Below are 16,157 nucleotides of genomic sequence, written 5' to 3' on the forward strand. Positions count from 1 at the left end.
AATTGCATCATTTTCTGCTGCCACATCACCTTTGACCTGTGGTACGTGTCTGAGCAGTTACCTGAAGCCATTGTTGATGTTTTCAGCATCACCTAGAGTGAACTCCACCTACGCTGCCACATAGCAGTCTACTGGCAGAAGTGCTTAATTGCCGTTTTTCTCCTTTTTTTTCTTCTTCTTTCTCTAGAATGGAGAAAGACTACGTACAGGAAGGTTTTTTTTCTTCCCTTTTGTAGCCCTGGTAAAATCTAGGAACAGGATTGTGTCAAAATTGTGAGGTTCAAGACTTTTAGTGACTGTAAACTTCTGCATCAATGGAAGTTTCATTCCTTTTTATATTTTCTCAATGGGTTGTTAAAATTATTTCAGTGGAACAACACTTTTTCCGGTTAAAGAGAAAAGTACTGATATGTTAGGAACTTTTAATTCTAGCTTTGACTGCTAAAGCACTTAATTTGATTGGATTACAAATGATTTGCTCCTTGAAACAATATGTGAGCAACATTTTAGTTGTTAATAGATGCGCAGATGAGTGCAAATTTGTTCACACCTTCTGTGTGGCGATGTCAATTGTTGCTTGTCTTATATAAGGCAATTAGCTATACCTGCTACAGCCTACAGAGACTGACGGGGGTTTAGATCCTGTTCAAAGTGCCGAAAGAGACACGAAGTCAAAAATGACCAGATATTAGTACATACTCACAATCTTAAAAATTAGAGAAATAATTTCTTGTCAGTTTTGGAAAAGAACACCTATTTTCCCTGCAAGTTATAAACCCAGAGCTCTTTCATTTAAATCACGTGTCAAACTCAAGGTCCGTGGGCCAAATCCGGCCCGCCTTAGCTTTAGATTCTAGACGTAACCCTACGTGTGCTTAAATATTATGTTTTCAATCAAATCAATGCAGTTTTTATCTGTTTCCTGCCAAATTATATCAATCAGTCTCTCCAGTTTCTTGAGAATTATTGTGGAAATTCACACAAAATCAACAAATCCTCGCACTTTTTAGTGCTAATACATAATTGGGAGTTTATTGCAGATTTTGCTCAAAAATGGTCAAAAACATTCTTACTTCTACTAAACAGCTGCCTCAGCTTTAATTGATGTCAGATTATAGTCCATGATCTATACAGTGAGTAATAAAAAGTCATATTTACCGTAATAAATAAGCACAAATATTTCCAAATTAGTACCACAAGCACTTTGATTTTTATTGCTAATAAATCACACAAAAAATCACAATTTCTTGGAAGGCCTGAAAAGATGTTCAATAATACTATTTAATTTTAAGAATTCATTGATATTTTAGCACTTTGTGAACAAGTTATCAATACATCCTGACACAACCGACTCTTTAAGAGCATATATGATCTTGATTAGGCCCAAAATAAAAATTAGTTTAACAACCATGATTAAAGTGATGGGGTGCAATGTTTTGAAAAATATGAAATCTGTCCATTTTTATTTGTTGATGATCATGCTGAGCAGGAACTCGTTTAACAAGAATTTGCTCCGAGCTCAAAGAGAAAAGAAAATCACGTTTGTTATTAATTTCACAACCACAAATTTTACCAATTAGCTTTCATTTATAATTTTTTTGTGAGATAAAGTCTTATTAAAAGGGTTCAGTGTGTGTGTTTGTGGTAATTAGCATATTCATCAAATCATCGTAATATTTGTATTCTGCCAGGCCTTTTGCATGTTGTTGCTTTTATTATTTTCTTTGTCCTCACTTTATAAATTGTTTTAACATAATCTGTGTTACAAAGAAGCCCCCCTTCACATATTTTGCTTGTTTATCCAACAACAACAAAAAACAATAAACAAAGAGTGTTGATGGAAAAGGAGCTCATAGCATATATTCAGACATATATAAACATTTACTTATTATTTCTTCATCTTCAAATCATTAACCATATCCATGGATATGTAAAGTCAATCAGCTATGGATGTAGAGTGTGTCAGCGAATCTCCTACCTGCTACCATGATAGGATGCCACCTCTGTAATAAGTCTAGTCATAAAATCTTCTTGCTACTTAATTATTAGTCATCTCCCGAGAACATGTCACCACTTGACATTATAAAAGTGATGACGTGTTTTCCTGAGTGAAAAATCCGGCCTCTGAAGAAGTAAATCCAACGGACAAGTCATGGTTTGGCAGTTGTCAGACGATTTGCATTTGCCTGACTGCACTGAGCCAAGTGTAACATTTTGTGCAGAGGGGGATCATGATGTGGAACAGTTTTTTAGTAGTTGGGCTCAGGTCCTGAGGGTCCTGAAGAGGAGAACTCTTAATGGATCAATAAATATGTTTTGAAGAATTTTATCCGCCTTATTCCGTTGGAACAGTTTGGGGGTGCCACCAACATGAAAACGCACTTGTGCACAAAACATGGACTATAAAGATGAGCATGTTTGATGTGAAAGAACTTGACTGGCCTAGACTGACCTCAGTGTTGGGGATAAATTAGACCAGAGGCTCCAAACCAGGCCTTCTCAGCCAATTTCTGAGTCTGACCATATTGAACTACGGTTAAAAACTCCCATAAAAAGCTTTCCTAGATGAATTAAAACTGCGATAGCTGCAAAGGGTGGGTAAACACCATATTAAATTAAAATATGGACTGTCATTAAAGTTTGTGTATAAAGCCAAGTGACCTAATACTTTTGCTAATGTAGTACATAATGTTTATTCAAGCTCAACATGTAATAAGTGGATTGCTTTATGGTGATAAAAACTCATTTGACTAAATGTCCGCTTTATAAGCAGAATGCCTCTGCTGTTATTTTGGCTGGAGTTACACAATGACTTGACAAAAAAATTGAAAAGTTTGTTTCAAGCTTGTCTTTAAGTGATGGTGACCACTCAGAAGCAGCTACTCACTTTCAATTTGACATTCTTAGTTTTTGTTGACTAGCTATGAACATTGTATTGTATAGATTTGGATTTAATGTGACAGTTTTTGTCTTTTGTTTCCTGCATGAAGGTTGCTAAAGTTTACCCTTGAACAGAATGTTATGTAATGACACAATTGGAGTAATAAGACAATATTTTATGAAGCAATAAAACCACAAAAGGATCATCAGTATAATAAAATATAACTAAGCAGCAAAGTGTGGAAGTAGAGTTAATAGTAACATTTAACATTTGCCAAGTGTGTTTTCATATCGTGTGTGTTTACTACATCATCTCAGATTGTCATCGTGTGACATTAAATTTGTTAAATGATTTGATACATTTGGAAAAAAAAGCAAAAACGGAGCAAATTTGAAACAGGACAAATTTGGGTATTTTTTTCACTACACTATATATTGTAGTACTGGGATCTGTGCTGATTTTAAGTGCAGTGAAGTAAAAGCAAAATGTTTTTTTTCTGTGTAATGTCTTATTTGCGCTCTTGATTTGAACTTAAATTTATACTCACAGGATGTTGTGGTCTTTAAGACTTTAACACGTTCATATAAATGTAAAGTCTTACATAATCTTTTGTCTTTTTATTCTGCTTAAACTTGTAAGAACTGAGCTAGAAAACCTGTTTTACTTTGGAAAATCTTAGATCTCAGCAGTTCTGTAGGGGACTTCAGCTGGATGTCCAACTCACTGAGGTATGAAATATTGCCCGAGGGCCTTGGAGGTTGCATCTAAGATATTTATTCTCTGGCTGTGTACTGTCAGCCCGAACACACCTACCAAAGATTGACACAGTGGTTGCAACCTATTATGGCAAGTGTCAGAGCTGCATTGTCAAACAGCGCCAAATCAAACATTGGGGGATGGAAGGAGACGCGATGTGGAGTTCAGCACTTGAATGGAAAGATCACTGTTGTCGTTTCTGATCTGACGCTCCTGATTATTACCAAAGATTTAATAAGTGACCCACTGCGTTTCATCCCCTCGCCTTTCTGTCTTTAATATCCTTTGTATCCTCCACCCAGTGTCCCTCTTGTTGCATCTAATCATCTGTCATATTTTCAGTCTGTGCAGTTGGTGATTCATACGCACAGCATCACTCGGATTCCCTCCCACTCCCTTTTGCGCACTTTTATTTCTTTTTATCCTTCAGTCTCGCCCTTCCCTCTGTCTTTGTTCTACTTGCTGCTCCTCACTCTTATTTTTTTTCCCACTGCTGTCAGTCTATTCTCCTCAAAGCCTTTGTCACCCACCCGTCCATCTTTGCTGATATTTATCCCCTTTGTGCCATGCTTTACTTTCTGCTAAGGCTAGCTGGGGACAGTTTGTGTAAATGTGCATGTTGACCTTTCTGCAATGTCCCTTTTATCTGACACAGATGGCAGAAGGGTCCGTCTCGCCAGCGGACAGCTACTCAACGTGCACCTCGGTCTACATGTTCACATTGACATTTCTTATATTTTCTGGCTTTTTTCCCCATTTCATCCTTGCAAAACTTTTATTAGTTCCCCTCCCTTCATAGAGTCAGGCATTTGAGGATCCTAGGTCAGATTTCATTGCATCCCCTCACTAAGATCCTCTGTTTTTGTGCATTGAAGGCTTGTCATTAGAAGTAGAGAGGAATGGATCTCTTACCTTAAGGGTAGGAGTGAGCCTGACAGAAAGGGTGAAAAGGAGTTTCAGTTATATAGGGGAACTCCCTTCTGGGAGCTGTTAAACTGCTTTTTTCATTGCCCCCTCTGCCGCTACCCACAATCACCAGGCACCATATGTTGTAGGGCTCAAATGAGGAGGTTTATTGTTGCTGAACCACCTGTCTTATAAACTTAATGGATCAAGTGACATTGGTGCAGAACAATAAAGCAAATATCAAGTGAAAATAGGATGCTGGGAGTTATTGAAACTCTATCGGGACGGCATTTCCGATCTGTTATTAACCAAACTAATCAGAAACAAGTCAAGCTGTCGGTTTTACTTTCATTTTTAAGCGTCCTCCATGTTGAGGTGAGTGAATCTTCATTAGTGCAGAAAGAACATCTTCATGAGATTAACTAAAGTAATGACTGGATCATTTCAGTAATGTTTGAGTAGTAGCTATGTTAATCCATCTGTGTTGTGCTTGATGGTTTTAAAGTAGGAACAAAAGAGCAGACCAGAACTTGGTGGGATCATTGTATGAATTTTTTAATGTAAATAATGAGAAAACCTACAGAATTTGAGCAGTTAGTAAAACAGCAGGACAAACAGGGGATATCACAAAAATAACAAAGCCAAAGAACAATATACAGTATATACACATGGATAATAACATGAGGTAAGGTAACATTACCATTACCATTGCTATGGTAAGGTAATCCTGCTGATCCCTCTCACACTTCAAAACCCGTATATATTTATGCTCTTTACCTTCCTCCCTCATTCTCTCTCTTTCTCTTTCCCTCTGGCATCCTGTTGTTCTTTCATGGAAGTTTGTATAATGGTTCAAGTGTCAATAAAAAAAGCCCAGCTGCCTTTCACCCTGTCAGCGTCTCCACCAAGGTCTTTGATCAGTTTGCTTCTGGATTGAGTGCTACTGGATTGAGTGGTAATGTACTTGGTGTACCTTACCACCAAGTACATTAGTGATGGCTTCAGCAAAGTGTTAACTCCCATAGATTTGTCTTTGCCCAAGTGGAAGAGCTGTGGGTGGTGGGATAATTGGTAGCTCCATGCCACTCTTTCTTTGTCTCACTGGTTAGCCACTGAGAAAAGAAAAAAAATCTTGTTTACACACAGTTTTTTTTGTCTGATGTTTTGCAGGTCTTATCAGTGTTGGTTTTCCACAGCATCAGAAAACCTGACAATATTGAATTTAAGTAGCAGTAAATAGAAAATATATGCGCTATATAATAATACCAAGACTTTTTTAAAACACTTTTCACAATACTGTTTGCTAAGAAACCATATAAAGACAAGGTGTGTGGATGTATAAAATGTATTTGTTATCAAATTTTAAAATAAGATTCATATTTCATCCAGCGTCATTAGTTCTTTATTTATCTGTGTTATAATAACAGAAACTAAGTAAATACTGATCAATACAACCTCTTAGTTTAGATTGTCGAGCATGAACGACCTGTTCAAGGTCACACTACTGCATCTTAATTGGATTAAATTCCGGACTTGGACTAGGCCTCTCCAAAACCACTTTTGTTGATACTATAAACGAAGATGGTTGAGTATATTCTCAAACTGAAAAAAAACAGATCCAACCTCTAGCTTAATAACATTAATTCAAGGGGAGCCCCTTATTTCTCCTGCCATCGCAAATGTAAATATGGCGTTTTCTAATATCTATTGGGAACTGTGAGCTTTGGTTGAATGATAGTGACATTTCTCTTTCACTATCGCTGAAAGATAGTGAATCCAAGTATAAACAAAGGATGGACGTTTGGAAAATGATTTCATGTTTTTAGCATGGTAGAGGATCTGTGATGCTCTGGGCCATTCTCCCCTTTAAATACCCTCGGGACTTTGTAAGATTGCATGGCATCTTAAAATGGGAAAAAATAAACACAAACTCTATTTTCTCCCATGACCTTCTTAGTCCTCTGACTTAAATCTAAAAGAACGCCTGCAAAGTGAGCTGGAGATAAGACAGGACCCAGGACTCTTATCATCATTTGACCCGCTACCACTTCACCCAGCAATCTAGATGAAGTGGGAGCATCGGCTCTTTTAGCTACTGTTAATCCAGGACAAGCCCATAGTACACCCACACACAAAACATAGCTGAAGTGCATTGACACTTACAGTTCCTGAAAACATTAAAAAAACCTTACTATAAGATTAGCAACATCAGTGTTCTCTGTGCACATAATGGCAACCTTTTATATTCTGATTCAGCCCTTCAACTTTAGCAGCTGGCTACAGAGTGCATCTTTATTCATTTTGGCTAATGTATTTGTGGGACTTAAACTCTCCACAGTTTTGTGACTTGTTGCTGTTTTTTCTGTTGTCTGTTGATAGATAATGAACTGAAGTTTAGTGTCTTAATTCTGCCTCAGTTGTCAAAGCTGTAGCACCTGGCTGACTCATAGCTGGTGCCAGATATTTAGGAGAATAGATGTAAACTCTAACACTATGCTCAATTGTGTCAACTTTAGGAGTCAGGGTTGGGAAGTGTGCATGTGGGCGTGGGTGTGTGTGTGTGTGTGTGTGTGGGGGGGGGGGGGTGCTTTTGTGAACAACAGAGCATTTAAGATGCTGTGTGTATGTAGCAGCCCAATATTTCGCAAAGCACTCCTTAAAGTTACTGAAAGTTTTGCGTGAACTTCCAGAGGTTTCTCTCTGACTGAGTTGCTCATTTGGAGGAGTTTGAGATAACTCCAGAGATCTCAGCCAAGAGAAGCACAGAATGTACCCGCACTGTTCAGTCAAAGATTACCCAACCAATGCCAGCGATTTACTCATCATTTGCAGGCTGTTAAAGAAATGGACATTACATACATACAGATCGGACATCATTCATCCAGGAGCTTTTTGATTCTTCACTTGCGACCAGCATAAGTCTAGCACCAGTACTTGATTTGTATGTATGATGGGCCTTTTCCACAGCAGTTTAAGGTCTTGCTTCCATCTGCTCGTTCTGATTTGAGTTAACTTAGAAATCTTACTTGACATTAAGAATTGACAAAAACCCTTAATGTTTTTGCAGGAAAGACTAGACAAAAATTTGCTGAAGACTTTCAAACTGAGCAAAGATGGTGGAGATTGAAGTTTGATGATAATTATGTTTGTTTTTGACACTACTGCATGCTGCATGTGTGTTTAATGTATTATTAATACTGAAACATATTCCTTGATAGAAGGGCTTTAATATTTATACCAAGCATTTCTGATGATAATCAGATGTGCATCCAACTCCAGCAGAGAGAAACTGTGTTCTTGTATTATGATGCATATTAGCTGGCATTTTTACTCATGCTGAACATCTGTGGCGGGCTACAATCTGCCAGTAATATCCGCAAATGCCAGCAAATTTTATTTTCATCAAAGTCTCAAAATAGAGGAAATCAGCCGAGCGAATTCTGAGTGAAAAGAAAAGTTATCTGACATAAAAGTAGGACCATCTGTACCATCTAATTTAGTAGGCACATTTTCTTTCTATTTCCTCTGCAGGTACATGTATACCCTGTGCCCATTCAATATGGTCTCACAAAAGAGCACAGCAGGAACAGAGGTCTCATTAGGGTAAGTACCTCAATCTCTGTCTATTTGGTTTCCAGGGTGAAACATCTCAATCGATGACCTGCCAGAATGTGTCAGCCAAAGTGGGGGAAATAGTAAATCTATTATGGAAGAACTTGATTTAAAAACATTCTTTCTAAAGTGCCTTTCTGCATGTATTCTGCTCTGACATTTAAAATCTGCTGCAGAGCATGTTCACTCTTAGGCAAATGAAATAAGTGTCTTTTTCATGAATGAACTTGAAACAAATCCCATCACTTTACTTATGTGGAAGCTAGCCTTATATCAATATTTGTTTGATTTCTTTTTCCCACCTCATTCAGTCACTGTTTGATTCTTGTGACCTTTAATCAGCCTCTAACAGATGTGTTTTATAGTTTTAATACCTCTTGATCCAGGAAAAATGGGTCTGGCTTCATATACTGCTGGGGTTGTGTGTTTTTTTTTTCTGCCTCCAAGGGTTTCAGTTTCATCACAACATGCTAGTGATTGACTGTAACCTTGGAATTGGTTCCATCAACTGCTGGGGTTTGATGTGTGTCATAAATGCTATGGGAGACATCAGCATTAGATGTCAGAAAATACTTTCTAGTTCTTATGTCTAGGGAACCTCACTTTACAGTTTTAATTTCCAGCACAGTATGTTAGGCCCCCATCACAACAAGATAAGGCATCCCCCAAAATCCTCAGGAACTCAACAACTGTTCACACGTCAGCGGATGATGGCAAACCTAATTTCAGCATTGAGACAATCACGATTCTTTGTTCTTTGTTCTAATACAACGCTGATTTTCTTCTCCCGGATGTGTTCTCAGTCATTCTATCACAGTTCTACCACCATGACAGTGTTTCCTCAACTGTGGAATCTGTGTGAGTAATTTTAGCATAGCACAGAGCATGATACCAATATCTTGGTAATAAATGGTAAACTTATCTAGCACCTTATTGAGTCCTGAGGACTCCAAAGTACTTTACATTACATTCAGTTATCCACCCACATTTACACTTTGATGGTGGTGAGCTGCTACATTGTAGCCACAGCTGCTCTGAGACAGTCTGATATTTACCGCCACCATCGGGTCGTCTGATCACCACCAGCAAGGCGGTGGTGGTGCTTGCTGGTGGTGCTTGCTGTTGAAGAGGTCTTTCCCAATGGCACGACTGAGACAGACAGAGCGGGTGTTTGAACTGGTCAGGTGGGGATTTGAATTGGCTACCCACACATTACAGGACAAACTCGTAATGTGTACCACCGTCACCCGTTCATAAAACCAGTCACAAAGAACAGTGCATGTAACACTTTAAAACTGTCTGTCACTGTAAGCTTGTCATAGCAGTTCTTTGGAAGACCTACTTTATTTTTTAATGTTTTGTGCTGAGACTTTTATGCTATTATATTATAAACCCTGCAAGCCACAGGCCACACTTCTTCCTCCTGCTTTTCACTAAACTTGATGCCAGAGTTACTATTTGACAGTGAGTAAATACATATCAATTGTAAAGTGCTTTTATTTCACTCACACCTTTCTTCCACCTATAAAGCAACCAGCCTATGCGCAATTTGGAGGTGTGGGCGTTTCTCTGTAACTGTATGACAGATAACCACGTACCAATCAGTATGCACAAAGGGTCTGTTAATGGTGACATACCTATTGATTTAGAGATTGTGGATTTTAGGTGTTTGACGAGATTCTATTGGTTGAAGCTTGCTCAGTGACAGGACACAATTTTCATACCAGCCAGCCTCACAAGAGCGCTTCAATAAATAAATCATAGAACTGCCGCCCTACAGTTGGCACTCATAAGGTGGTGATGTTCTTCTAAAATGCTCCATTGACCAGACAATTCAGCTGCTGTGGGCCGCCAAAGGGAAACCCAGGCACGATCTCACTATGAAAGCTGAAAACAGCCAGGATGCTCTCTACGTCATACCTCTCCATGATCATCCACAATCTGGCTGATTTTTAACGTTACACTGCAGTTGTAGTCTGATGCATTGACGTCCTCAGGATTAACATTCTTTGACAAATGTTATATTGTATTTTTCATCTACTTTTCAGGTTTCTCCACTTCTTTAGCTTTTGAACTATAGCTGTCATGGTGCTGTCATAGAGCTCCAGAGTGTTGCATTAACAAATGCATTGCTGCGCCTCTTATCTACTTTCTGTGAAACAATTCTCTAGTCCAAAAAAAAAAAAACATAGCTTTTGTTTTTAATAATGGGTTGTTTCTCCTCTGTTCTCCGAAAGTCCCTCATTGGCCTTAGCCCTCTGAATTTCTAATAGTGTGCAGATCCTGGAATTTAAACCCACTGATGTTGGAAGAGCTACTGAAAAGGCTTTATTCACTGATTCACTGTAACATCTCTCAAACGACAACAACTAAACATGATAACTCAACACCCTTGACTTGTTTTGCAAAGGGAGAAATCACAAAGATCCAAAGCCCCACATAGGCTTCGCGACATTGTCAAAATATGTTGTCTTCTTTTGAATCAGGCATGACTTGTCTTCACTAGGCAGCTAAAGTGAGATGTTACAGGCTAATTTATTACCCTCCTCAGCAAATATATAAATATATTTTTTCTGTTTTTTTTTTTTTTTCCATTTTCAAATGGCAAATTAATTGGAGTCCAAAGCCGGGGCTGTGCTTTACATTTTTGCACCACCGCCTCCCACACTACCTTCTCCCATTTGGAGCGCAAAGTGCAATGCTTCACCATGTTGTTGGTGCAGGAAAGAAGAGGAACAGAATGCTAACTCTGAGTAATGTGACCCCAACGCTCTGTCTGCCTGTCACTCATGATGGTATAGAGGGGCTGACAGGACCAAACGGGAACGTTCGTTGAACACATCTTTGAAGTTGGAACAAAATCTCTGCCAATAATGACACAGATCCAAAGATTTCAAAAATATAGTTATATTTTTTCCACGCCACAGGTGTGTTTTAATAACTTAATATTATCAAAAGTTTTTGTATTTCAGTACTTACATGTCACAGGTATGTAGTCTGCTAATTTTGATAAGTATGACCTATTAGAATATTACATCAGGCCATTAGAATATGTGGATTCTAGAAATATCTACCTACTGAGAAGTATGTCCATGAACTTCACAGTATATGCTCTCAACACATGCTGTTCTTGCATGAATTACTGCATCAGGTGATCAGCCTGTTGCTTTGCTGAGGTGATGAGGAAGTCCAGCCTGGTAGCCAGCCTGGGTAGCCAGTCTGGGTTTCAATAGACCCAAAAGTGGGTCTATTGAAACCATTTTCTACCCTCAGCAGGATGAGGTGAGGGTCTTTCTACTCTGTTGAGTTTTGTGTGTCGTCTTTTTCTTGATAATTCTCTTCAGTTTTTCTGTGTGGTTTGTATCTGTCCAGTGTACATCTCCATGACGCTTGTCAGTAGGAAGATTTATAAAGCACTCTAAAATAATCTTGTAGGTGATTTCTCTGACTGACTGTAGTCTTGGGAAAAAAAACACTGGACCAACACCAGCTAATGACATGGCTCCCCAAATCATCATTCACTAACATTAGGTAATTTGGATCTCTGCTTCTGCGTTCTTCCTCCAGAGTCCGATACCTTTATTTCTAATAGAAGACTTTGGACTACTTTACAGCCGTCCAGTCGTTTACTCCTTAATCGGACTAAAAACCACGGGTATCTCTGAATATAGAGGTGACAGTTTTTGGTCCATGTCTTAGGTCTGTCTGGCAGCAGCACTCTACACCCTGTGAATCTCCGTCAAACTACAGGATGAGATTTGCATCATTTTCATTTAAAGACTGGAATTATCCCTGTTGCTTGGCATTTTTCTTCTACTGTGTTTTTTTTCATTAAGCTTTCCATAAGTAAGCTTAGACACAGCAGTCTATGAGCCTTTACCGGTATGTTTTGCTTCTTATCTTCTTGTTGATAGCTTACCAGCTGTCAAATTGACAATCTTTATCATGATTGTGTTTGCCGAATTTAGTCCTTTTTATTAGTTTTATGTAAAATTCCAATTCTCTAGTTTGTGAATTTTGTGTTTTCCTTAGCAATAAGACATAATAAACAAAACTAACAGAGTTGAGATCTTGTTATAGTTCTGTGTACAATGAAATTATATAATAAATGAATGTCCTTTTTTAAATTCAATTACTGAAACATACTTTTCAATAACATTTTAATTTGTTGAGGGGAAGCTGTACATTTGATTAGTACTTAATTTGACAAGGAGACTTAAGCTGCCTTTGATATTATGTTTAGCTCAGCCTCTGGAAAATTTGCAAATGTAAGCTGGTGAATGCTTTGGTATTTTCTGGACATGTATATGATAAAATGTACAGTTTTCAGAGAGCATGTAGAGTAGTGAAGGTCTATGCGGATGGCAGAGGAGACACATGAATCACAACCAGAATGGTGGGTATAAAGTTCATTTTTTACCCAGACAGACCATCAGTCAGAGCTTGCAGGAGATGGCTGGGCCTCCTGATATCAATCTGCATGGAGGCATCCTGTTTCTCCCCAGAGGGCTGAGGGGGAGAGAGTGGAGGGCTTTGATTTAAACGCTAGCATTTATCACACCTGCTCCAGCGTCCTACAGGACAGCCGAATGAAACGGAGGAGAAGAGCAACAGCGGTAACATGTGAAACCTTGACTCTAACTATTGTTTTTATGCCATTACTGACGCATGCTTAAACCATTTGAACAAAATTGAATTTGATGCTTTGCATGTGATTACAGCTCATTGTGGTTGCAGCTTATGAAGTGAAAATTGTTCCCTAAGCCCTTCTTTATTCTTGGTTTTGCAGCATGTTTGACATCAGACCATTAACTATACAAATGTTCTTAACGACAAACCAACTGGGAACACTCTGTTTGTTCTTTTAATGTGGCCACATGTGTGGCAGTAAAAAAAAATAATCAAAAAAATTCTGACTGTACGGCAGTCATGCTCCATGCTCCCAATTATCTGTAAATGCAGATATTATACAACACACACTCCACTTCTTGAATTCCAATTTCTCAGTTCCCCCATTTTCACTTCTCTGCCTTTCGGCCTCAGCAGCTCAACAACTTCCTGAGATGGCTGTTGTAACAATAACATCAGCAATAGTAATGATAATAGAGCAGGGGAAAATGCTTGCAATGCGACAAACACCATCCCAGTGTGACAGCGTCGTCCGTCTTCATGATGCCCTCTCTACACACCAACCTCTTCCCTAAAAAACAAGACACACTTGGTGAAATAAGTTGGTAAAATGCACACAACCGGACATAGTCCACCTGAAAAGACAGATAAATACACAACTACATTATTTGGCTAATGCTTCAATGGGGTGAAATCATTTGAAAGCAATGGCTCTTCTTGACTGAAAAATCGAGAATTTAGTCTGAAGAGGAAGAATATTTACCTGAGTATTCAATAATTTCACACTTGCAATTGTGATGCAGTCAGTGAAAAGTAAACAAAGAAATGCAGTAATGTCTTCTTCTCAGTTTCTCCAAAAGTAAACAGTCACCTTTCTTGACATTTTTTTCTAAACTAGCTGATAATTTTTGGAACAATTATTATTGAATATAATACTAATGAGAAGAAGAACAGCAATGATGATGATAATCATTTAAATTGTACTGTCAAAATTATTGACAGTAGTTTATTGAATTCACGTGTTGCAATCATTGGCGTATAAAATTTGCCACATTCCGACAGGACTCCGTAAGCACTGGAGGTGCATTGTTTGTGACAAATCTTGGTCCTTTAGTTAAAAAAATAAATGTAAATTAAAAAAATTATTTATAGATATTGCACCACCGGTTTTCAGAAGGTAAACACAAATGAAAAGTTTAAAGCCAGCCACTAACAAGAAGCAGAATAATACCCACAATAATCCAAAACGTCACTCGTTCTTTCAAGTTAGAAACAAGTTGCGGATATTACTTTCAGTTTTAATTCCCTATTTGTTCGATAAATAAAGGCAGCATCACTGCTTAGTATTTTACCCATTAAAGTTGGAAAATACAGGTTATTCTGGAAGAATGTTGTCAACATCCTGTAATTGTCGTTCAGCCCATTTCCTGTAAACAACCGCAAAACTACAGCAAAAAAAACAAAACAAAAAAACAACTTTGAGTATGCTAACAGTGTATCTGTATATAACAACCTTTCACCACCACCAGAAGTGTATTTGAAATATTAATGAAGATCATTTCTAACTTAGCCCAAGGTAAGGCACATAGAAATATCCACAGCTGCTGCAAATTGTTCTAAAAACACAAAATAATTGTCTTTTATTTGATCAATAAATATGTAAGATGATAAAAGAATACAAATTCAATTTATAAGTGACTTGTGTTTCCAGAGGAAACCAAACACACAAGAAAGCAGCATAAATATATGAAATTCAGAGGACAAAGAGATGATTTGAATCTAGCTGTGGAGAAGGATGGGATCAGTGGAGGGGTCATTAAATGAGTTTTTGTTTTGAGACTCGGGGGAAATCAGGTAGCCACGCATTTGGGGTCGGGGGGGTCGGCTTGTGTTGCCCAGCAAAGTTCAAGAAGCCCGACCTTCTATTGTGCAGGGGTCAAACTGCTTTACACTTGTGATTATTGGGAGCACACAAGGAGAAAAAAACAAACTGAAATACTGAAATTGTGTGGGTCCTGGCAACCAGCTTGCTTGTTCACCCTTCACCCTTGCAATCGGCGTGTTTGACAGTTCAAGCTTTGGATAAGCCCAAAATCCAAAGCTGAATGCATGCCAGAATAGAAAGGGGAGGGGGGAGTTATCCATATTTTATATTGTTGAGCATTGTTTACGTTTTACTACCATATATGTTTTGTGCCTCACAAAGTCTTGTAATAGGTTTTGGGTGGAGATTTTTTGGTAGTTCATTTGTTTCCGATATATTTGGAATCTCACTTTTTTTGCTTTAAGTATGCAACAGAGAGTCATTACCCATTTTTATATCCCTATTCCGTCATATAATGAATGATGGAATAGCAATTCACTTAAGTGATAAACAAATAGATAATTCTCCTCTCTGCTCCTCTTGGAGCATTTTGACCCTCTCAGGTAGAAAGATTTCCATATTAAGACTTTTTTTCTGTCATGTTTGTCAGGTTCTCTACAGTCAGCTCTGCTTTTGCTTGTTTTTCTATGATGTGACCCCCTGCCTGTTGCTTGAATTTTTTACTTAAATGTTTTAGATTGTTTTATCATCTATACTTTATAATATTCCGACATTAAATCACATTTTAACTATTTTACCAGGGTAAAATATGAATATAATAATACAAGAATATATTTATGAATTGGTGTGATCTTTCTATATGGGCTAAATTTGGTTTAATCCTTAAAATTCCTTCCACTCCCTGTAGTTCACAGCATAAGTGACAGCAGAAGATGAATTTGAAGGTAGTACATTCTCCATGCGCGAATGTATCTAATATAAGCTGTGTTTGTTTCACCCACTCAATTATTATATATTCCACTTTCCAGTGAGTCAGCCGATTTTAGTGGTGTTTGTTCAACTGTAACGTTTCATTGTCCTGTGGTTCATGAAAATTAGTATTCAGAGGTAGTTCACTTCATTGTCCAAAATAGACCATAATGCTTGCTAGCATCTTAACGCATGTTAATTCAGGTTAACCCCCACAGATGATTATTATGATTTTCGAACTTGTTATAAATAGAAGTAGTGTTTAAAACATAAAAACAGATTATCACAAACTACTTAGCGGGGCACAGCCAGAACTCCCTGGATGAACTATATTTTTGTGCTTAAACTGAGATCACCTTAGGACCCTTACCACTTTGCACTAAAGTACTAATTCCTTTCATAGGAGTTATAAACATTTATATAGGGTTTCAAGCTTAAAGTACTCACTTGCATATCTGATACCCACATCGATAGCTCAGACTCATATCAGCAAGTAGCACTTCAAGAGATAAACTTCTCTACAGAGAAACATCATTTATTGCATTTCAGTCTTATGTCAAAAGATTTCCCCAAAATCTT

At 38.0% G+C, this 16,157-nt stretch overlaps 1 protein-coding gene across 1 annotated transcript in view; it reads left to right on the forward strand.

Moving 5' to 3' along the window:
• The window catches only part of LOC114157421 (glucosidase 2 subunit beta-like), a 152,861-nt gene that overhangs the window by 122,582 nt on the left and 14,122 nt on the right, over nt 1–16,157 (forward strand). The window contains exon 13 of the mRNA XM_028038366.1: nt 8,075–8,146. Within this exon, the coding sequence (XP_027894167.1) occupies nt 8,075–8,146 (72 nt within the window). The remainder of the gene's footprint in view (nt 1–8,074; nt 8,147–16,157) is intronic.

This window comes from Xiphophorus couchianus, chromosome 14 (assembly GCF_001444195.1).
Source record: "Xiphophorus couchianus chromosome 14, X_couchianus-1.0, whole genome shotgun sequence".
Classification (NCBI taxonomy): Eukaryota; Metazoa; Chordata; class Actinopteri; order Cyprinodontiformes; family Poeciliidae; genus Xiphophorus; species Xiphophorus couchianus.